The sequence below is a fragment of the Zingiber officinale genome, chromosome 9B (genome assembly GCF_018446385.1).
Source record: "Zingiber officinale cultivar Zhangliang chromosome 9B, Zo_v1.1, whole genome shotgun sequence".
Lineage (NCBI taxonomy): Eukaryota > Viridiplantae > Streptophyta > Magnoliopsida > Zingiberales > Zingiberaceae > Zingiber > Zingiber officinale.
In genome coordinates, this window is record NC_056003.1 from 13,996,125 (window position 1) to 14,021,527 (window position 25,403).

Genomic DNA, 25,403 nt, shown 5'->3' on the forward strand with positions numbered 1-25,403 from the left:
ATTGTCTTGGGGGAGGCGTCCGCTCGGGGATCATTGCCTCCACTCTGGGATAATTGCCTCCGCTCGGCCACCTGATGCTGACGTTGTTTGTTGCTTTAGCCGCTCGGCTTGCGCATTCTCTCTCTGTTTCTCTATGAGCTTAGTTGCTCTTGCCTTGATTAGAGCGTCGAGTTCCTTCGTGGAGAGCATCACCGTGGGCGGTCGTCCAGCCTCGTCCATTGCTTCCGCTCGGATGCAGGTGCGTTCCCACAGACGGCGCCAAATTGATCCTGTCCGAATCGCTGAACCAACGGACGCTGGGCACGTGGCGCTCTCCTGGCAGCTGACATAGATCCTCGGCCGGTCGGACGGGGCTCCAGCGGACCTGCACAGAAGTCGGGCCGGGAAGGGGTTCCCGGCGACGACCCTCCGACGCTCAAGTCAGGCAAGCGAACAGCAAAGAAGTGGCTCCAAATCTCAGAGAATGCATACCTCCGGCGACGGGTGAGGACCCTTTATATAGAGCTGTGAAGAGGCTCGGGCACACATACCGAGGTGCATACGTGTCCTCTGTCCATACCTCGGTATGAGCTTATCAGAAGAGCTTACCTGACACCATACTGCTACAGTCCGAGCACATCTATGATGGGACAGCGGGATCCTCTGTTGTAAGATCTTGCGTATGGCCTGGTCGTTGAACATACCCGCTGTCAGGAGATGTTCCCCTTGTCCTTGTCTCTTCTGTTCCCGCGCCGAGCGGCCAGCCGCTCGGCAGGCATAGGCCCGACCGGGTGCTCGGCTGAGAGTGTTCCACAGCAACGATGCTTTATGCTTCGGCTGAGCGGGCTATCCGCTCGGCCAGGTGACCCTTTTCACTATGAGCGTCGGAAACCCGCCCATGGTCGGGTTGTCTTCTGTTCGGCCCGGGAAGCTCCTGGCCGAATGTCAGGTCAGCTCGGCATCCTTCCGTTTGGCAGGGCATCCTTTCGTTCGGCCCGGCATCCTTCCGTTCGGCCCGGCATCCTTCCGTTCAGTCCGGCATCCTTCCGTTCGGCAGGGCATCCTTCCGTTCGGCAGGGCATCCTTCCGTTCGGCACGGCATCCTTCCGTTCGGCAGGGCATCCTTCGTTCGGCCCGGCATCCTTCCGTTCAGCACGGCATCCTTCGTTCGGCCCGGCATCCTTCGTTCGGCCCGGCATCCTTCCGTTCGGCCCGGCATGCTTCCGTTCGGCCCGACACCCTTCCGTTCGGCCCTGCACCCTTCCGTTCGGCCCGGCACCCTTCCGTTCGGCCCCGCACCCTTCCGTTCGGCCCGACATCTTTCCGTTCGGCCCGGCATGCTTCCGTTCGGCGCGAACTTGGGGTTGACCTCCACGTGTCTTTGACCCTCCGCCCATGAGGGTCCGTTCGGCCATATGCCTCTGTTCAACGAGCGTCGGAACCCCTAGTCCCGTCGGGTCGTCTTTGGTTCAGCTGTGACCCCGTTCGGCCGACTGGTCTCCGCTTCTCCGGTCGGACATCGGATACTTTGACCTCCTCGTGGCGTTGACTTCTCCAAAAAGGGGGTCCCCCGTTCTTACCACCGGATCAGATGATAAATTTATACTCGAAGCAATAACCTTTGGTATTTTGAGTTGATCTAAAGCATAGAGTATCCTTGTCTATGTCTTGTCCCAATCAGCCTCAGAGATTATGGGTCCTAAATATAATAATTGGATCAAGAAAAAAAGATTAAATATTCATACTCATATAATTAATTAACAGAAATAAGATTAAAATAAAGAGGTTGAACAAGGTAAATAATACTATATATAATATATATAGTAAAGAGGTTGAACAAGGTAATTAGTATTCACACACCTACTTAGAGTCAGAGATTACAATACACTTCTTTGGTGCCGAGCCAAGCAGACAACCGGTGCTAGCCGTACCATTCCCGAACCCAATCAGAACGTCATCACAGTGAACACTCAAGATAGACCATCTGGTCGTCCGTGCTCCGGATCGAAATATAACCCAGGAGAAAACCCTAACATTGAATCCTACTGCACCATCTCGCCCACGGTCCGACTCGATCCCCCTCGCCACATCGGAATTGACGTACTCCCCGACCACCGCCAACCGAACTCTGAGAACGGTGGTTTCGCCCTTCCCTTGATCGAAGGGTGCGAGAGTGTTTTCGGACAAGATGTCGGAGGCATATACCACGCTGGCGGTGACTTGCTCGTAGTAGATGCGCATCAGACGGTTGGGGCTGTGGACGGTGAGGTTGAGGTCGAAGGAAGCGGACAATTGCTGCTGTTGAGCGGAGGAGAGGTTGAAGCCAGTGACGCAAGCGGAAGAGACGGCGAACTCGGACATGCGGGGGACGAGGAAGAGGACGGGAATGATGATGACAACGGCGAGGAAGACGAGGGCCATGAAGACCCCCATGGCGAGGTTCCAATGGCGGGTAAGGAATATGCATATGGTGGTGTAGCGGGAGCGGGGAGGAGGAGGAGCGTACGCTGGAGGAGGAGGAGGAGGAGGAGGGTAGAAGTGTCGCGGGAGAGGGGAGCCGTTCGATCCGGAGGCGGGGACGGGGCAGCCGATGACGACGGCAGTGTTGGGATAGCCGGTGACGACGGCAGTCTTGGGATTGCCGGCGGAGGAACTCATGGCAAATTAAAGCAAGTGACTCAACAAATCCAATCGCGTAAGCGGTTCGGCCAAGCGATGCTTCTTCCAGAAAAAAAAAACTAATTTATATAAGAAAAAAATAAATAGAAATTTCTTCCAATTTAGAATTAAATAAGAGGATAAATATGTGACCAGATTTAGCTGCGGATACCCGCCCGGTTCTGTTGGGATTATGGATGACAATTAGTCGGTCAAATTTTATATATATTCCGCCCTCATATTTATAGGAGATCGAATATTTATTCTATCCCTTTTTATAATTTTAATTTTTTTAAAAACAAATGATGATAAAAAAATTATTAATATAGAAAATATTAAAAAGGAATAGAATAAATATTCGATCTCCTATAAATATGAGTACTATGTAGGACAGTGCATTGAATTGTATAACTTCAGTCGATACAATTGTGGTCTTTTCTGTTATATCCTACTTAATGGCAGATTGGTTGGATGGTGGCTCAGTTTGGCCTCTTTGACTCAGCATTTATGGCCTCTCATCTTAGTTTTCATTTAAGTTAGAAAAAAATGAACTAGTTAATCATTATTATGGATTTGCTAAACTTAGTTTGGAAATACATTTCAAAAACAAGTTTTGATATCGAGAAAGAAGTTTTAGAACAATGATTCCAACATGATACAATACCTAATTCTTAACAAGACCTTATACTCCTTTATTATGTATTTTAACGACTCTATATATCTGAGATACAAGAGAGATTTCATAATAGAATCATACTACTTTATATTCCTGCTCTACCTTCTTTCCTTTTGAATTAGCTAGGTTTAGATGTCGATAGCAGATCTTATCTTATATTATTTAAATGGGTTCTTTTGATCATACGTGTGTGTGTGTGTGTGTGTGAGGCAAAACACAAGATTCTTAGGGAGATCCATTGCTATATATAGTTGTATTTTGCCCCCAACAAAAATGTATAAAAGAAGCATTGAAAAACACTCCTCTAATTTTATATATAAATATATTTCCACGTGTGATACGGTAAATAAGATAGGGGCCCCTAAGTTAGAGCTAGAGTCAAGAAGGTCGGTTGAAATGATAGTCAAAGTCTAGGAGTGGTCAACATTCAGGTCAACCGAGCGCTCTAAGACGAGAGGGTACTCTAGCCAAGCGGACCTCCGCTTGGTCGGATGGTTGGTTCTCTTGGTTCGAATGAAGCCCGAACCATTTCAGTTCAATACAAAATAAAGTGGGGCTGAGAGCTTCAGTCAAGCGAGCATTTGTGCCGACCAGACGGTTAGTCCTCCTGGATCGACTGAAACCCAGACCCTCTTAGCTCAAATTCAGAAGCAAGTCCTCTCGGTCTGATCGAATACTCTAAGTGTGCTACTCGATTGGACTCCTGGTCCGAGAGAGTGCCAAGTCCGAGTCCACGTAGAAGACGAGTCACCTTGGATTATTGGTTCAAGCGGATGCCAAGTCTGAGTCCACGCAAAAGCAGAGTCGCCTTGGATTACAAAACCAATAAATCAGTAATAAAACCGGTTAAATTCAATTCTCACATATACATAGAACAAATATATACATAATACATAAGCAATAAGAAAAATAAATTTTCTTTATTTGATGAGTCTCAGTGGATTGACACATTGAACTGGTCAATTAGGAATCCAGATTCTAAACTTAGTCCATTGTCCTTATTAGGACTAATCTAATTGGACAGAGATTTCTGATCTATATTTTGTTATTGTTTTAATCTAAGTCCATTTAAGTCAATTTCAGACTTATTGATCAAACTCAGGTCCGTTTGATTAATCTAATTCTCATTGTATTAAGTCTGATCCATTAGAACAAATCTAATCATTTTGATCAAATCTGACACAATATGACTAATCTGATCATATTTGATCAACCCAACTTGTGTAATCAAATTACCCCAATTAATTTAATAATAAATTGATCTGCTTAAACCAACCAATGATTTAAACCCGATCTAGATATTATTGAATTAAACTAGTCTGATTAAAGTAACCAATGATTTGAACCAGACCCGAATTTGATTAGACTCTGAATTGATTCTTTTAATTAAATCATAAATTAATCAATCTTAATTGATTAAATAGTGAAAAGATTTATTAATCAAATAAACAGCTGATCAGGTATATAAACAACGGTTTATGCATGATTTACTGTTCATGATTCATTTTCCTTCATGATTGAATGTTTCAATCGATTAAGAATCCAATCAATTGATTTAATCGATTAAAATTTCATTTTCTTTTATTTTCGTTGGAGTAACAATAATGAATATTGTTTTCTTCATTTAACCGATTGCCTAGATCTATTAAAAAATTATCTGAATTGATTAATTCAATCGATTACAAAGATTGACTGTACTTAGATTACACATATTTTTGAATCAATTAAAATCTATTTTAATCGATTAAATTTTTTCTTCTCTTCTCTGCTGTGATCTTCTACCGCAACGAATGTGGTTGCTGTAACTGTCGATCGCCAGCATCTCGACGTAATCACCGGCCCTCTCCGGCCTCGGAAGTCGATAACCAACAATCTCTCGGAGCTCGACAACTGCAGCAGATCACGACCGATCTCACCTAGCGATGGCGGAAGAGACATTTCTTTTCAACGAAGAGACATGTTTCATGTTTAGACATCGCTCTGATGCATTGTTGCCTCTAATATGTATGAAACATAAGATAAAATTGTAAACCACTCACAGTGATCTCCCGAGAAGAAATCGAAGAAGATGCCGATGAAGATGCTGCTGTTGTCGCCGAGAAGATCATCGTTTGAAACCTCCTCAGATTATCCACAAACCAAATCTCGACAGTATGTTCTCTATGCTCACCGTCACCTCCACTATGCACTCTCTAATCATCCTTGGCTCTTAATCGGACTAAACATTGAGGGAGATGAACCAATCATCTCCTCAACGTTTAACGTTGCAAATCTCTTGCAATGTCTGCTCCAACAGTTAGATCGTTATGATTTTCTATTTTCCTTTTCTCATCTCCAATTTCCTCCTGCAAGTGTCTTTATTACCATCACCTGCACGCACAATATGAATACAATTTATTTATGCCAAGGATTAAAATTCCAGCATATAAAAGGATTTCAAACCTTATGTTTTCTGAGGGAAATCATCTAAACATTCGTAATTATAAATCATTAGCAAAAAAGGAAAGAAAGTCTATGCTGCGATAAATATGACAATATGCAAAGCAAGTGTCCCATAAAAACTTGCTATTGCATTTCCAAATAATAACAGGCCCCTAAATCTATTGAAGATGTGTCATAACTGGATTTCGTATAATAAACCAAGCAACGAATCTTCATTTCCATAAAATCAACACAAGTATCAGATTCCTGTTCTCCTAGTAGATATAATTATAACTACAAATAAAATGGCTGGTGACACACAAAGCAACCTTACAAAATAGTTCAAAAAGGTGAAATATTTGAGTCCTATAAAATGAAAAGAAGAATATCACTAATGTGTCAACATAGTTATCGAGCGATGCTTAACGTGAATCTTGTTGCAAAAAAATTGAATGAAAATGTGGCATGTGGGTTGTAATCCCACAACGATTGAAAGCAAGGTTTTCTGACTGATTCGGAATAAAGGGGGTTGGAAATCTAGGGCCCGGATGACATCAATCCGAGGGATATTTTTGTGAACCCCATTATTTGTTACATCAGTCAGATAACTTATTGGCCAGCATACAAGATAAGGAAGATTGTCAGCTTATTTACACGTCACGTGACACGCTTGCTTGTGCCACATGGCACGCAAGGCCACATGGCAAGCAAGCTTGCAAGCCAAGTGGCTTGCATGCAAGTCACACGTGGCTTGCTGGCAGCCACCAGCAAGCCACGTTGTGGCTTGCTGGCAAATTGCAGCCAACAGCAAGCCACATTGTGGCTTGCTGTGCTTGCAAGACAAGCACAACAAGGTCTATATAAGACCTTGGAGTGGAGAGGAATGAAGCAGACGAGGGAAAAACTTCAGTGAGCTTTGAAAACAAACACCAGTGAGCTTTTTGCTTTGTGAGAGGAAAAGCTCAAGTGAGCTTTGTGTGAGAAGAGCATGCTGCAATTCCTCTTTGAATCCCCATGTTTCCTTCTCTTCTGTTGTGCACTTCTTTTGCTTAACAGAAATAGTGATAGTTTTCGGATCTAGTTCAGATCGTCACAACAACTAGTGCTCGGTTGTGTTTGTGATCCTGCGTTTTATCCTGGGAAACAGACGCCCACCTGATCCTCTGAGCACCGCGGAGGGGCCGAATCTGTTTTAAGGAGACAGCGCTCTGTTGGACTCGGCATCCACTCTGAGTTCGTGTTGCAGCTTTCGACATCCTGTCAGCAATTCTCAGCAGCAACGTGGCGCCGCTCGACAACTCACGGTGTCCTCGACTCACCTACTCGGCGCGTGGCTCGGCTCAATAGAGTCGACAGTTTGAGATTATTTGCTCAAACCTACTTGATTGTAAGTTCTTGTGACTCTAGTACGCACTCAGAAGCGTGGAAAAGAGCTTCTGAGACAATCACACAGATTGTAACGGGTTTACTCCCAACAAATCTTAAAACAGATTCGTTCTGTTACCATGGCGGCAGACAATGTTGAGATGCAACAGGCTCAACATGTGCCGGCCTCCTCCGCCCCGATTGGGAATGTGCCAATCAATCACGGGGAAAAGCTAGAAAAATTCACAGGAGTGAATTTCAAGCGGTGGCAGCAGAAGATGTTCTTCTACTTAACCACGCTAGGTCTGACACGTATCTTGACCGAGGAAATTCCCAAGGTTGTTAAGGGTGTAGATGAGGTGAGCACCCTCCTTCTGCTCGACAAATGGAACGAGTCTGAGTTCCTCTGTCGAAACTACATCCTTAACAATCTTGCCGACTCACTCTATCTTGTGTATTGTGAGATAAAAACGGCAAAGGAACTGTGAGAATCTCTGGACAAGAAATATAAATCGGAGGATGCTGGGGCCAAAAAGTTTATTGTTGGTCGTTTCCTGGACTATAAGATGAGTGACTCGAAGTCTATAATCAGTCAAGTCCAGGAGCTTCAAGTGTTCACTCAGAAGGTATGACTCTGAGCGAAACCTTCCAAGTGGCAGCTATCATCGAAAAGCTACAAACTGGCTGGAAGGACTTTAAGAATTATTTGAAGCACAAGCGGAAGGAAATGAACCTGGAGGAACTTGTTGTTCGCCTTCGTATAGAAGAAGACAATAAGAATTCGGAGATAAAACTGTTCTCTCAGGCTATTGTAAAAGCCAATGTTGTTGAGCACGGACAAAGCTCAAAACGGAAGCATCCAAAATCTTCCACGACGCAACCCAAAGGACAAAACATGAAAAAGAAGTTCTTAGGGAAATGCTACAATTGTGATCGTATGGGTCACAAAGCTTCAGACTGTAAAAGGCCAAAGAAGAAAAAGCCTGAGGCCAACCTGGCAGGAGAACTGAATATGGATCTCTGCACCGTGATCTCTGAAGTGAACCTAATATGTTCCAATCCTCGGCAATGGTGGATTGATACTGGAGCCACCAGACATGTGTGCTGCAACAAAGAGCTGCTCCACAACTTCGAAGAAGTCACTGGAGATAAACTGTTCATGGGGAACTCAGCAACCTCGGACGTCAAAAGCCAAGGAAAAGTGGTGCTGAAAATGACCTCGGGCAAGGATCTCACTCTAAACAATGTGCTGTATGTTCCGGAGATTCGAAAGAATCTAGTATCCGGCTCACTGTTGAGCAAGCATGACTTTCGCATTGTTTTTGAGTCGGACAGAGTTGTATTGTCCAAAAATGGAGTGTTTATAGGAAGAGGCTATGTATCTGATGGGCTGTTTAAGCTCAATGTAATGGCCATTAGGCCCAAGATAAATAAAAATGAAAGCTCTTCCACTTATATGCTTGAGTCTTCGTGTTTGTGGCATGGTAAACTAGAACATGTTAACTACGATATATTGCGTCGATTAATAAACATGCAAAGCATACCTACATTCCACCTTGACCCAAAACACAAGTGTGAGATTTGTGTTGAAGCGAAAATGACAAGGTCATCCTTTCAACATATTGAAAGAAGTAATGAACCACTTGACCTAATCCACACTGATGTGTGCGACCTAAAAGGTACGCCAACACGTGGTGGTAATAAATATTTCATCACTTTTGTAGATGATAACACAAAATACTGTTATGTGCATTTTCTCAAAAGTAAGGATGAAGCTATAGAGAAATTCGCTCTCTATAAAAATGAGGTTGAAAACCAGCGTAATAGAAAGATTAAGGTGGTCCGAAGTGACCGAGGCGGTGAATACGTATCGCCATTCGCTGAGTTGTGTACTGAACATGGGATCAGACACGAAACAATAGCTCCATATACTTCTCAGCAAAACGGAGTTGCTGAGCGAAAGAATCGAACGCTTAAGGAGATGATGAATGCTCTTCTATTAAGCTCTGGATTGCCAGAGTCCATGTGGGGGGAAGCTGTGTTAACAGCTAATTACCTTTTAAATAAGGTGTCCCGGAAGAAAATAGATAAGAACCCTTATGAGTTGTGGAATGGAAGACAACCGTCCTACAAATATTTACGAATGTGGGGGTGTCTTGCCAAAGTGTTGGTACCTGATCCGAAACGGATTAAGATAGGACCAAAGACTGTTGATTGCATATTTATTAGATATGCACAAAACAGCGCTGCGTATAGATTTTGTGTGGTTGAGTCACACATACCGGAGATACACAAGAACTCGATAATCGAATCGAGAAATGCCTCATTCTTTGAGCATGTATTTCCTTTTAAGACCCGAGAGGATGCTAGCTCCTCAAAACGGGCATATGAAACACAAGACAAAGAAAAAAATGCTGAACCAGTGGAGGTTGAGCTTAGACGGAGTAAACGAGCTCGAGTAGAAAAATCCTATGGATCGGATTTTATCACTTTCATGCTGGAAAGTGAGCCCCGGAGTTACTCAGAAGCAGTAAGCTCGTCTGATGGACCTCACTGGAGAGAGGCAATTACATCTGAGATAGACTCTATCTTGCAAAATCACACTTGGGAACTCGTGGATCTTCCTCCGGGAAGTAAACCATTAGGTTGCAAGTGGATCTTCAAGAAGAAAATGAAATCAGATGGCACAATCGATAAATACAAGGCCAGATTGGTAATCAAAGGATATCGACAACGAGAAGGACTTGATTACTTCGATACATACTCTCCGGTATCGAGAATAACTTTCATTAGAGTATTGTTAGCTATCGCCGCTCTATGGAATCTCGAAATACATCAAATGGATGTAAAGACAGCCTTTCTAAACGGGGATTTAGAAGAGGAAATCTATATGGACCAACCTGAAGGATTTTTTGTACCAGGACAAAAAAAACAAGGTCTGTAGATTAGTGAAGTCATTATATGGCTTGAAACAAGCATCAAAGCAGTGGCATAAGAAATTTGATAATGCCATGAAGGAATGTGGCTTCAAGATTAATGAATGTGATAAATGTGTCTACATGAAAGTCACAGAAAATAGTTATGTCATCTTGTGCCTATATGTAGATGACATACTTATCATTGGGAGTAATGATAAGATAATCACATCCACAAAAGCTATGTTAAACTCAAGATTTGACATGAAAGACATGGACCTAGCTGATGTGATTCTAGGAATCAAAATTCTTAGAACGGCAGAAGGACTTGTTCTTAGTCAGACCCATTACGTGGACAAGATTCTTGAGAACTTCACCAAGGGTGATATTGCGTTGGCACGAACGCCAATAGACATGAGTCAACATCTATCGAAAAATCGATGTGAAAGTATCTCGCAGATAGAGTACTCTCGAGTGATTGGAAGTCTGATGTACTTGATGAGTTGTACACGACCAGACTTAGCCTACGCAGTAAGCAGACTGAGCAGATACACGAGTAATCCCAGTATTGAGCACTGGAAAGGGATAACAAGAGTACTGAGGTACTTAAGGTACACTCGTGAATATGGACTGCACTATACAAGATATCCTGCTGTGATCGAAGGATACAGCGATGCAAGTTAGATATCTGATATACAAGACTCTAAGTCTATGAGTGGATATGTCTTCACTCTAGCTGGTGCAGCCATTTCCTGAAAATCTTCTAAGCAAACCGTAATAACCAGATCCACGATGGAATCTGAGTTTGTAGCTCTTGACAAATGTGGTAAAGAGACTGAATGGCTACGACAATTCTTAGAAGATATTCCACGTTGGCTAAAACCTGTGCCAGCGATTTGCATACATTGCGATAGTCAATCAACAATTGGTCGGACACAGAGCCATCTGTATAATGGTAAGTATAGACATATATGTCGTAGACATAATACCATTAGACAACTACTCTCAACTGGAGTTATCATTGTTGACTATGTGAAGTCAAAAGATAACCTAGCGGATCCGCTAACCAAGGGGTTAAATCGAGAGTTAGTTGCAAGCTCATCACAGGGAATGAGCTTGATGCCGTTGTCAGCGATCAGTGCAGAGGACACCCAACCTATGCTGACTGGAGATCTCAAGAACTAGGTTCAAAGGGACAACTAATCTGCACTGACTAGACACACTGTAGAGGAAGTCCCATGAAACAGTGACTAGACCAGGATAAGCCGATGGGCTTTTAATGATAAGAAAAAAAGAGTAGATGGTAACTCTTGATAGATCACCTATGTGAGAAAGAAGTGGGGCCGCTTCGAAGAGAATTGGAGGCACAATTCTAAGAGCTTCTCACAGAACCAAGCGTGTTCATGGCCAAGAACGAACACACTCATAAGACCTGAGCTATATCAGGGAGAGTCTTGGGTAAGATCTGTCCTGCTTACATCAACGGCCAAACAGTTCAAAGACATCACGTCTACTAATCAGCCAGTGAGCAAACAGAGTTTACAAGGGAAGATTGAAAGGATAACACCTACCTATCCTATACTCGACTCAACTGTCAAAAACTATCACAAATTCTTGTTTTCATTCATGTGGGGGATTGTTGAAAAAAAATTGAGTGAAAACGCGGCATGTGGGTTGTAGTCCCACAACGATTGAAAGCAAGGCTTTCCGACTGATTCGGAACAAAGGGGGTTGGAAATCTAGGGCCCGGATGACATCAACCCGAGGGGTATTTTTGTGAACCCCATTATTTGTTACATCAGTCAGACAACTTGTTGGCCAGCATACAAGATAAGGAAGGTCGCCAACTTACTTACACGCCACGTGGCACGCTTGCTTGTGCCACATGGCACGCAAGGCCACATGGCAAGCAAGCTTGCAAGCCACACGTGGCTTGCTGGCAGCCACCAGCAAGCCACATTGTGGCTTGCTGTGCTTGCAAGACAAGCACAACAAGGTCTATATAAGACATTGGAGTGGAGAGGAATGAAGCAGACGAGGGAAAAACTTCAGTGAGCTTTGAAAACAAACACCAGTGAGCTTTGTGCTTTGTGAGAGGAAAAGCTCAAGTGAGCTTTGTGTGAGAAGAGCATGCTGCAATTCCTCTTTGAATCCCTATGTTTCCTTCTCTTTTATTGTGCACTTCTTTTGCTCAACAGAAATAGTGATAGTTTTCGGATCTAGTTCAGATCGTCACGACAACCAGTGCTCGATTGTGTTTGTGATCCTGCCGTTTTATCCTGGGAAACAGACGCCCACCTGATCCTCTGAGCACCGCAGAGGGGCCGAATCTGTTTTAAGAAGACAGCGCTCTGCTGGACTCGGCATCCACTCTGAGTTCGTGTTGCAGCTCTCGACATCCTGTCAGCAATTCTCAGCAGCAACGTGGCGCCGCTCGACAACTCACGGTGTCCTCGACTCACCTACTCGGCGCGTGGCTCGACTCGCTAGAGTCGACAGTTTGAGATTATCTGCTCAACCTACTTGATTGTAATTTCTTGTGACTCTGGTACGCACTCAGAAGCGTGGAAAAGAGCTTCTGAGACAATCACACATATTGTAACGGGTTTACTCCCAACAAATCTTAGCCTAACTGTTTGTGTTAGATTTTTGCCTGATTGGACTAATTTGTTTCAACTTCGAGCATAGCTAGTTTATGCATCGATTATACTACTACGAAACTATTCGTTCTGAACACTATCAAGTTGATTGTTCATGATGGCATAAAAAAAATGTGTGATCTCCTACTACGACGTTATGCTTTCTTTGCATCGGCATCTGAAATATCATCTCTGGTATGCAAAACAAGTGCACATTGTTTATTTGATGATAACCAATTTCTCCACTAATTCTTGCTTATCTCCTAATGTGCATAAACTAAAGTCTTCCTAAAGTCTGTCGTAGAGATTTATATGGAGGATGGGTTTTGTTATTTGTCAAATCATATATTTCATAATTAACCATTAATTCCGTATTATACATTGAGCTCGGAATATATGAATGGGCGATATGACTCTCAACAGTGCATTTGTAGTATACAGTTCTCAACACGATACCATCCGAATAAAACAGTAAGTGATATGCATTTGCATGCTTACTAATTTAAAAAAGTTTTAATAACTTTTTTTATGCCATATAATTTAATTTATTAGAGACAGCTAATATCAAATTTCATAATTTTATTTTTGAAATATATAAAATAATTATATTAACTAGAATAACTTGATTTATGATATAATTAAGATGGCACAAACACAAACTGCTGCCCTATATGTTTAGCTTGCTTGATGGATAAACATTAGATTTCTAAATCCTAATGCTTTTCTAACTTGTAACTTTTATTTAATTACCTTTGAATTCAGGTGAGGCCGGAGACTTTCAGAAAGAGATGGTAGTGATCAGACCAATCTTACAGAAAAGCAAGTGGGAGGAGCTATATAGTTATCATTCCAAAGGTTAGTAGTCGTCCGTGATTTAGCTCATCCGTGTTAGTCCTGGGACGAATTGACGGAGGCGTTAGGGGCGAACATATTCTTCTTTTTTGCCACCAAGTGGGAGGAGCTACAGCCATGGAATGAAGAATTCGGTTCAAATTGATTTCCCAGCATATGCGCCATGCTCAGACTTATCCAGACTATAAGATTATTATAGAAAATAACAAGTCTGGGATGTGTCTACTACCATTGCATATATTTCTTGATGTAAATAACAAAACGTTGATGATAAATGAATCATGTACTGTGAAAGCTTGGAAATCTTCCGAACCAATTTGATATTTTTTTCAACACGCAGTATCTTTCAACACGGAGCATCTTTTGAGACATGATACCCTGTATCTCTCTCCCTGCTCGGTAAGAGTGTCTGAAAGTGATTCAGACGTCTTAATTTTGTTTTAATTATTTAAAAAAAATCCTAAATATTACGCACCTTAAGTATTATATCTCTCCTAAAGGTAAAATTTAGCTGACTTAATCCGAAAAAAAAACACATTGAAATGATCTAGGCGCCTATCGATCAAAATCATCGCCTAGATATCAAAATATATATATATATATATATATATCCTACTCACCCCTATATGGGTGGTCATGGGCGACTTCCTCACGGCATAAAAAATTGGGTTTTATATCCCTCTTTTCCTTCTCTCTTTTTTATCTCTTCCTTAGTGTGGTCATATTTTTCTCTTTCTTCTCCCAAAATTCAATACCCGCCACCTCTTTCTCGCCTTTCTTCCTCTCCTCTCAAACTCGTCTGGTTCTCAAAACCTCCCGATTTTGGCCAGGTATCCGTGGATAGTAATTAGAAAAGATGTGCATGAATATCATCCTATTAATTAAGAGGTCAAGGAAGCACAATTTCTTATTATAACTTTTAGTTCTTCTTTAAGTTCTCAAGTTATACATAAATGTATATTCTTGTAGAATTATCATCATCTATTATTATCAATTAAAATAAATTCTTAATTCTTATTATTTAATCAACACGTATACCCGTCATCAAAGGTATAATTTCTACATAGATAAATATCACCATCACGTGAGTATCAACATGAATATCAATGATCTAAAGCTAATAAATCAAATAAGAAGTGAATCACTTGAGCCTATGTCCTTAGAGTAATAACATCATATGATGTATAGGCTAAAAGTCACCTCACTGGTGGAATATAACAATAACAACTGACTGCGGGCGACCACGCTACTACAACAAATATGGATGGTCAAGTACTCTAGACTATGGGCGACCACACTACCACAACATATGGGCGGTTGAGTACTTTGATATAGGATTTCAATTTATCCATTTATCATAATTATTCAACTTTCAGATCGTATTAGTTAGTCTGAACGACATAGGAGGAGGGTTGTATTAGGTTGCTAGCCAACGTTAAAGTATGACAAATGTTCAATGAATGAATTTACTAAACTATTATGTTAATGCTAGGTTATTCTCCGGAAGGAACGCATTGCAGGGTCCGACTGTAACATCTCCGCAAGGACCACTACATTTCTAGCACTCGGGTGTAGTAATAAAATATGCAAGAGTTCGCGTTATAGGACCCAACTGTAACGTACGGCAAGGGCCATTACATCTTCATGAGAACTTGAGTGTCGTGTTAAATAGACAAAAGTTCTCATACCATAGGTTGGATAAGAACGAATATTATAGTAAAACTAATAGTCTAATATTTGAAATATGGAACAAAGGAACCCTTACTGGTAAATCAATGGAGGTAGTTGATGCGATGATTAGAAGAAGAATTAGTATTTTGTGTACGAGACAAAATGGGTAGGCAAAAAAGGCAAAGATAGAGACCTCGAATTTTAAGTTATGGTACACAAAAGAGTAAAACAATGAATAAAATGGGTATTATTATAGATAATTCGTTAAAGGATGAAAGTTGTAAGAGTAGTTAGAAATAGGGTTGAGTATTTGGCTAAAACTGAACTGAATAGACTGAAATCGATCAAATTGATTTTTTTCCCGAATAAACTGAACCGATCAAAATTTCTAAAAGAACCAAAATAACCAAACTGAGAAAATATCAATTAATTCGGGTTTTTAACCAAATTAACTAATTTATATAATTTTTAAAAAATAAAATACTCATAAATAGATTAATACGTTATCTGATTTCTGTTTCGAATTGTTAACGCCATGGTTTCCTGTTTTGAATTGCTATTTTAATTAAGGATTGTTATGTTTTCTTGTGGTATCAAAATGCATAATTATACCTTTTATCAAAAATTTGTAGAATTGGAATACTCCCAACTTCAAAAAATAGAGGTAATTCTTTTGAAAATTTTATGAACCTTTTGGATGAATTAGACATTTTAAGACAGAATAAGATGATAATTGGTCCATTTTGTATTGAAAGTTTACTCGGTAGTGGTTGATTTGCTAATATATACAGTCATACAGAGATCATCATCTCTCTGTACAATACATTTAGATCCTGTTCCTTGAAGTCAAATTATGTTAGAGACGGTTAGACGGATGTGGAAGATACTATATCTTCAGTTTTAAAATGATCAAAAATATACTGTATAATTTTTCCCCAACCAATCAAATACAAAAATTTATAATCAAACAAAGATAAAACAAGATTATTTTGGATTCCATAATGAATTGAGAATCAGTAACATGCCTGAAATCTGAATATTACCAAACTCGCAAGATAATTTAAAGTCATGATAAGGAAAAAGACACATCACATCATGCAGAATCCAAAAAGTAAAGTCTCCACAACTTGTTCATGTTCCCCAAAACCAAGTCATTATCAAGCCTTGAGATGAAGAGTTGTTCTATCTATGGAACATACAGATTACACTTTTTTTATCTGAAGAAAGAGGCTCTGATTCAATTCGAATTGAGCAGCATTGGAGGTGTCACCCTTTACTCCATCATCATAAGCAGTCCTCCGAATGATGCATATATTTCTCTAAAAAAATGAAAAGGGAAAAGAAAGCAGTTAGAACCATAACAAAGCATCTTGAATTTGTCAATGATTGCTTAGTCTAGTGGTAAGCAAGCTAGATTCAGAAGGGATTCGAATTTGTATAATAGCAAATGTTAGTGGTTAAACCTTTCATGATGCCTCATGATTATGACCCAAATATCACCCTGAAAATAGAAAAATTTAGTGCATAACTTTTACCGCCAGTGAACTAATGTCCACTCTTTCCGGTAAATATTTAATTTTAATTGTGTGAGCATCAGAACCCGATTATAGAAGGACTAAAAAGAGTAATGAAGAAACAGATATAATCTAGATAAAAGAACTTTCTGATACTTATAAGTTTGATTATAACTAAAGAGAGACAATTCTCTTTTAGGAAGAAAAAGCATACACTTTAACATTCTGTCCACAGCAACTTCCTCCGAAAATTTTCTGTGGATAAAATATAAAGCCATAGGTCATCTATGTTCATAGACAATGACTAAACCTGAAACTTAAAATCCAAACAAATAATATTCTGCAGATTTAGACAGCATGATATTCTGAAAGTGTAGATTGCAAGTCTTTGCTAATTGTGTGTTTTATACAGTTTGTCCTTAAGAAGCACAGACATTTTACTTAACACGGTTATAATCACATCGCTACAGCACAAAACAAAGGCAATCTAATTAGGCATTCTATTGTCAGACAGATTCAAGGCATTAAGTAGGCAAAATATGAGATTCAATTAGGAAATTGAATATTACATTGCAATATGAGAATAGACATGCTAATTGCAAATTATGAAAGAAAATGAACTGCTATCAGATTACTACAATAGGCATAACATACAATCCATCCGTTAGTATTGTCGAAGAAGACGAGTCCAATATAATTTTTGAAAATTCTAACAAAAATAAATACAAGTTAAATAAATAAATGCTTTATAAGTTTATAATTATAAATTGAAATCTAATTATAATTTTCTTAAAAAGGAAAATTTTACCGCTTTTAATTTTTTCTATATCCTCTAAACTTTCTTCAATGTTGAGTGGTTTCAAACTTAACCAAAGCCAATCTTGAGTACAAATAAGACTTTCTACCACCCTAGGAGTCAATGAACTCATAAAACAATCAAGTATAAGCAATTGTTGATATTGGAATAGCTAATACATCACGAGCAATTTGAACAATTATAGGAAATCTGACCATTTTGCTTCCACTATCCCAAAATATCAAAAGTATCACAGTACTCTTCAACTATTTTATTAAAATACTTGTCTAATTCTGACATGTTGCAATCACCAAAAACTTGAACTTTTTGCTGCTTATACTTCTCAACAATTGACTGTCTTTTCAAATCCATTTGACTCATATTTTTTGAAGCATGGCCATTAATTGATTCTGAAATAGATGGAATGCTTGAAATATTGTAATGAGACTTCATTTTTTCCTTATAATTCTTGTACAAAGCAAAGTGTCCTTTATCATCTTTCCCACTATTGCACCCTTCTCATCTCCATATGTTTCAATCAACATAAATTCTACGAAATCCAATTTATGTCTTGGATCAAGCACCACCACAATATAAAACGACTTATTCATCTTCTCATGATCTCCCCAATACTTGTCAAATTTATTTTCATTTTAATTCCCATCGAATACACATCAAGATCATCACTTTCTTGCCACTCCTTCAAGATGGTATGAATAGAACTAATCTCGTATGCAAAAGTATTGGATGTGGCGTACAAAGATCCAGAACCTTTTAATGTTAGCTCATAAAAAACTTGCAGTAGAGATGCAAAAAGTCTAACGTTGCTCATAAATACTTGTAGTAGAGATGCAAAAGGTCTAACGTTATTCCAATCTACATTTGTTGGCTTCCCATCAAAAGTCTTTAATTCTCTTTTAGGTTTATCATCTGATCCAAACAATCTTCATTTTCATTCGGAACAACATGCCAATATGTATATTCAAGATCTAGTTTGAAGCATGGATCTTGTTCATCAAACCTATCAAAAGCTCTTTCAAATTTTTGAGCTATATTCAACATCAAGAAAGTTGAGTTCCATCTAGTTGGTACCTCTAAACATAATGAGTTCTTGCTTTTAGTTTTTTCAATCTCTGCACATTCTTTAAACTTGCTTAATCTAGAGGGAGATTGCTTAACATATTTAATCACATTCCTCTTCCTCATCATAGATTGATTTATATCTTTTAAGCCATTAGCAACAATCAAATTGATTATATAAGCTACACATCTCATATGAACATATTCTCCTTTCAAAATAGTGGAATTCCAATTAATCATCTTTTTTTGAAATTATTCATATCAACATCATTTGAACTTGCATTAAGAATTATAACAAAAGAGTGATGTTCGCATAACGTATATTGGAGTAATTATGAATATGTATGAGGATATAATGAGAAGCGTGAAGACTTCAAGTAGATTACCCAAATCAGTTTCCATAAAGATAGGATTAGATTAAGGATCAACTCTAAGTCACTAGTTTTTTACACTAATCATTGACGAACTTACTTGACACATGCAAAATGCGGTACCATGGTGTATGTTGCTAAACTTGAATTTTGATGGAAAACGTTAGAAGTGAAAGACTTTATGGTTAGCATAATAAAGACAGAATACAGTAGTACCGTGGTGTATGTTCTAAACTCGAATCTTGGTAGAAAACGCTAGAAGTGAAAGTTTTAGACTTAATAGAGTAAAGAAGAATATATAAAATTTAAGTTTAACAATATTAGATGTAATGAGATAATTGTTAAGATCGGAAATGATGAGTTCTTAGGATGAATCTTGTAAAAGGATGGAGGGATTGATAAAGATGTTTTACATAGAATACAAGCACAATGGTTGAAATAGAGGAGAGTATCAGATGCTCTTTGGGATCGATAAGTATCTTTATGACTTAAAGAAAAGTTTTACAAAATACGATTAGACCTGCTATGCTATATGGAGCTGAATATTCGGCTATAAATCGAGCACATGAGTAGAAGATGAGGCTTGTAGTACATGAATAGAAGATGAGAATTGTAGAGAAAAAAATGTTAAGGTGGATATGCGGGTATATAAGGATGGATAGGATAAAAAAATGAAAAATGATTCAGTTAGGAAATATGAAATTATAAAAAATATGCACATCAAACGATGAAAAGAGAGACAAAAAAAAAAGAGACTTGATTAGTAGATAAAATTTATTTAAATATAAATGATGATATAGTAGGAGAAGAGTTCAATGACGTAAAAGGATCCATATAGCTGATCCCACTAGTGGGATAAGATTTATTTATTATTCTAGAGGGATATTTTGGGAATATCAATGTTCAAAGGTGTGCCTTTTTGATAATTTTCAAAGTAGGGTGCATTTGTTGCTAAATTTTAATGCGTCGATTGGTAATTTTCCACATAAACTTTAGCTATGACCTGAATCACATTACAATCTCATAAATAAGGTGATTTGAGGGCCTATTGATTGAGTGATTCTCTATTATCATCTTTTGATTAATTGTTATCTCTTTCATTAGACATGGAGTGAGATAGATGGGTGAAACACTTATTGTAGCTTATTGTGAATCACAAATATCAATAAGGTTCAATGGTTGTTCTATCTTGAGCTATGGCCTATGTTAATCAAAAATTCAAGAGAGTGAAAAAGATTCTCTCATTGAGATCATTATAAAGTTGGTTAAGTTTGTTGAGTTTTCCAAACTGATATTCCATCCTTTTCACTTTTTGGCCAAATTTCAACTAGTTGCATCTATTTTATAGTGGTGTCTAATTCTTTTCTATTTTTATCCTCTCGAGTATCCATTTTTAAAATCAATGTTCCTGGTATAATTGATTTTTCATAATGATTGACTTTTGTTGCAACGGACACTACTCGAGCAATAATATATAAAACTAACATCTATATTTTTGAAAATGCGAAACGTCTCGTAAAACTAACATATGTCAATTAACTCATGTAATGTAAGTGTTTAAATTAACAATTACATGTTGTTGGATTTTTCAGGTCGCGAAAACCACTTTTTCGCGTCGTGGAAACCCCGAAAGCTCCTAGCCATGGATCCGTGTGAAGAAAATTTACGAAAAACTTACGAGTACGAGTTTACTATCTAGATCTACACTTAGATCTACATGTTTAGAAATTTACCCTTGTAGCGAAGCCTTTCGCGTTCCCGCTCGTCCTCGGTACGCCGGATCTCGAAGTTGTCAACGTAGACAACTCTCTACACGTATCCACACGAACACACTAGGTGGAGGTGACCAAAAACCAAGGTGTGCTAGCACCTATGTGGTTCGGCCAAGGAAGGAGGAGAGGGAGAGCTTGAGAGGAAGAAGATGAAGTAAATGAGGCTTGAATGAAAAATTCATTTCATTCCCCTACAATAGTGGCCGGCCACATTCAAAAGAATGTAACTCCCATTTCCACATTAAGTGCAATTAATGTGGATCCATTAAAGAGTTGTAACCTCCATGAGATGGCACCCATGATGATGTGTAGTAACATCATTAGTCCACATCAATGCCAACTCACCAATGAGGTGGCATAAAGTCAAGTCAAACTTGACTTTTAATCTTCCTCTCAAGTCAAGTCAAACATGACCAAATCTCTTCCATGGTTGATCGAATCCAACCATTTGATTCAAGCCAACTTAATATATAATGAATTTAATTCATTTAATTAAATTGATTCAATGAGTCAAAATCTAAATTAGACTCATTGTATACATGAATCAACTTGAGTCTAACTCAATTAGCCCAATTTGGATTACTCTTAATCCAATTGGATCCATCAAATGAATCAAGTCCTCTTGGTTCTTCATATGAACCTAATCTCCATCTAATTGTCCTTAGTGTGTAACTCTATAGGTTCTTGTAACGTTGGCAATGCCCCTAAACCCATTTAGGAGCATAAGTAATGAGCGGTATCTAGCAACACATCATTACTACCCAAGTTACAAGAATGTTGAGATCCAACATCACCTTGTGACTACTAGTTGTGACTCCTCACAATATATGACAAATGTCCTTCTATCCTAGACATCTAGATTGGTCAATGTGAGGCATAGACCTTGTCATCCTCTGACCAATCTAAATCTTGAACTCCAAGTAGACTCACTAAATCAAATGAGCTCAATATCCTATATTGACTCATTTGGGCATGGCCATGCACTTCGTGGTCTCACTCTATCAAGAATACCGATGTCTCTCCCGTCATATAGGAGGGATAGATCTCATCTACATCACTCACATCCCTCTGCATAATTTGTTATATACCCAGTAATCGCCTTTATAGTCCACCCAGTTACGGGTGACGTTTGACGAAACCAAAGTACATAACTCCTTATGTAGGGATCTATGGTGACTTCAGATCTAAGGACTAGTAGTCATACTAATAGCCACATGAGAAAGTATATGACACTCATATAACGATCCATGATACTTTCTCATGGCGGGTCATTCAATATACATTCTCTAATGTATACCCATGTGTCAACTTGATATCTTTATATCCATGACCTGTGAGATCAAGTCATCGAGTTGACCTACATGCTAGTCTTATTGCATTAACATTGTCCCTGAATGTTAATACTCGACTAGGAATGATTAAGAGTAGTGTTCCCTATATCATCTCACTATCGGTTCAACTAACCGATTGATATAGGTGAGAACCGTCTACTCAGGGACATTATTATACTTAGTTTATTTGGCACCAATACAAGTAAGTATAATAACCAAAATCCAAATGCATTTATTTATATAGAATATGATACAATAAGTCCAATATACAATCATCAAATGATTGGCTCTAGGGCTCTAGCTAACAATCTCCCACTAGCACTAGTGCCAATCAGTGTAGGCTCTAAGCCCAAATGACCTAGTGTGACCATCATGCTTCCTCTGTGCCAAAGCCTTGGTCAAGGGATCTGTGATGTTAGCCTCTGTAGGTACTCTGCAAATCTTCACATCTCCTCTCTCGATAATCTCTCGAATGAGATGGAAGCGCCGTAGTATGTGTTTGGTCCGCTGGTGTGAGCGAGGTTCCTTCGCCTGTGCTATAGCTCCATTATTGTCACAATAGAGCTCAATGGGGTCAGCAATGCTAGGAACCACCCCAAGTTCAGTGATGAACTTGCGAATCCAAACTGCCTCCTTTGCTGCCTCTGATGCAGCAATATACTCGGCCTTTATCGTAGAATTAGCTACTGTGTCCTGCTTCGAACTCTTCCAGCTCACAGCACCACCATTAATGAAAAATACGAACCCCGATTGCGATCTATAGTCATCCTGATCGGTCTGGAAGCTAGCATCACTGTAACCCTTTACAGCTAGCTCATCATTGCCTCCATATATCAAGAAATATTCTTTAGTCCTTCTTAAGTACTTAAGAATATTCTTGACCGCTATCCAGTGACTTTCACCTGGATCTGACTGGTATCTGCTCGTCATGCTCAAAGCGTACGAGACATCAGGTCGAGTACATAGCATGGCGTACATGATCGATCCTATGGCTGAGGCATAAGGGATCTGATCCATGCAGTCTCTCTCCTCTCTAGAAGAGGGACCTTGAGTCTTCGAAAGACTCACGCCATGTGACATCGGCAGAAATCCCTTCTTGGAGTTCTGCATGGCAAACCGAAGGAGTACCTTGTCAATGTATGTACTCTGACTTAGGCCAAGCAATCTCTTAGATCTATCTCTATAGATCTGTATCCCTAGAATACGGGATGCCTCACCTAAGTCCTTCATTGAGAAGCAACTCCCTAGCCAGGTCTTGACAGACTGAAGCATAGGGATGTCCTTCCCAATGAGGAGTATGTCATCCACATACAATATGAGGAAGACAACTATGTCTCCTACAACCTTCTTGTAGACACAAGGTTCATCTTCGTTCTTGATGAAACCAAACTGTTTGATTGCATCATCGAATCGAAGATTCTAGCTCCGAGAAGCTTGCTTTAGTCCATAAATGGACCTATGCAGCTTGCATACTCTGCTAGTATGCTGTGGATCTACAAAACCCTCAGGTTGTGTCATGTACACATCCTCGAGTAGGTTTCCATTCAGAAACGCCGTTTTGACATCCATCTGCCATATCTCATAGTCATGGTAGGCTGCAATAGCAAGCATGATCCGAATGGACTTAAACATCGCTACTGGAGAAAAGGTTTCATCATAGTCAATACCATGAATCTGCTTGAAACCTTTAGCTACCAAGCGACCCTTATAGATAAGTCCATCCATGTCAATCTTTCTCTTAAAGACCCACTTGCACCCAATGGGTTTTACCCCTTCAAGTGGATCAACCAAAGTCCATACTTGGTTGATGTACATGGATTCCATTTCGGATCTCATGGCCTCTAGCCATTTCTCGGAATCTGGTCTCATCACAACTTCCTGATAGGTGGTAGGCTCATCCTCTATGAGCATAACGTCATCATGGTCAGACAAGAGAAATGAGTATCTCTCAGGCTGACAATATATCCTATCAGACCTGCGAAGAGGTATGTCTACTTGAACTGGTTGTTGTTCCTCAACTCCTTGTGGAACAACATCATCCACAACACTTTGTGGTTCTAGTTCAATTTCCATCGAGGCATCAGTGCTATTGTTCGCATCTTGAACTTCTTCAAGATCGAACGCGCTCCCACTAGTCTTTCTAGAAACAAAGACCCTTTCTAGAAAGACCCCAGTCTTTGCCACAACTACCTTGTGCTGACTGGGAATGTAGAAGTAATATCCCTTAGTTTCCTTGGGATATCCAATAAAATAGCACTTGTCAGATTTGGGTCCTAACTTGTCTGAGACTTGACGTCGAACGTAAGCCTCACAACCCCAAATCCTCATGAAAGACACCTGGGCATCTCTCCCAGTCCATATCCTATATGGTGTCTTTATCACAGCCTTGGATGGAACTCAGTTGAGTATAAAAGCTGCCGTGTCTAGAGCATAGCCCCATAGGTATGTCGGAAGATCTGTGTGACTCATCATCGATCGTACCATATCTAATAGGGTACGATTCCTCCTTTCGGATACACCATTCCACTGTGGTGTTCCAGGAGGAGTGAGTTGGGATAGAATTCCACACTCAGCTAGATAGTCAGGGAACTCATGGCTAAGGTATTCTCCACCTCGATCGGATCGAAGTATCTTAATACTCTTGCCAAGCTGGTTCTGTACTTCATTCTTGAATTCTTTGAACTTTTCAAAGGATTCAGACTTATGTGTCATCAAGTACACATAACCATATCTACTGAAATCATCAGTAAATGTGATGAAGTACCTATAACCGCCTCTAGCAGCAACATTGAAAGGGCCACATACATCACTATGTATGAGTCCTAACAAATCAGTTGCTCTCTCGCTGTGCCCACTAAAGGGAGTCTTGGTCATTTTGCCTCGTAGGCATGACTCGCATACCTCATATGATTCAAAATCAAATGAGTCCAGCATACCATCCTTATGGAGCTGGGATAAGCGCTTGTCATTTATATGACCTAAGCGACAGTGTCAGATGTAGGTTTGGTTCAGGTCATTTGACTTGAACCTCTTGGTATTTATGTTATAGATAGGGCTTTCAAGATCTAGAATGTAGAGTCCGTTAATCAGAGGTGCACTACAATAGAACATATCGTTTAAATAGACGGAACAACATTTGTTCTTTATAGTAAACAAGAAACCTTTCTTGTCCAAACAAGAAACTGATATAATGTTCTTAGTTAATGCAGGCACATAACAACAATCGACTAACTCTAGTACAAGCCCAGAGGGCAGAGATAGAAAGTAAGTCCCTACAGCAACAGCAGTAACCCGTGGTCCATTGCCTACTCGTAGGTCCACCTCGCCCTTTGTCAATGCCCTGCTATTTCTCAGCGCTTGCAC

The 25,403-nt window shown here is 39.8% G+C and overlaps 1 protein-coding gene across 1 annotated transcript; it reads right to left on the minus strand.

Moving 5' to 3' along the window:
* Positions 1–1,839: 1,839 nt before the first annotated feature.
* LOC122022827 (NDR1/HIN1-like protein 10) lies at positions 1,840–2,637 on the minus strand. Its single transcript, XM_042580941.1, has one exon. It carries the CDS (start codon positions 2,635–2,637, stop codon positions 1,840–1,842), a length of 798 nt encoding a protein of 265 aa, XP_042436875.1.
* Positions 2,638–25,403: the final 22,766 nt, after the last annotated feature.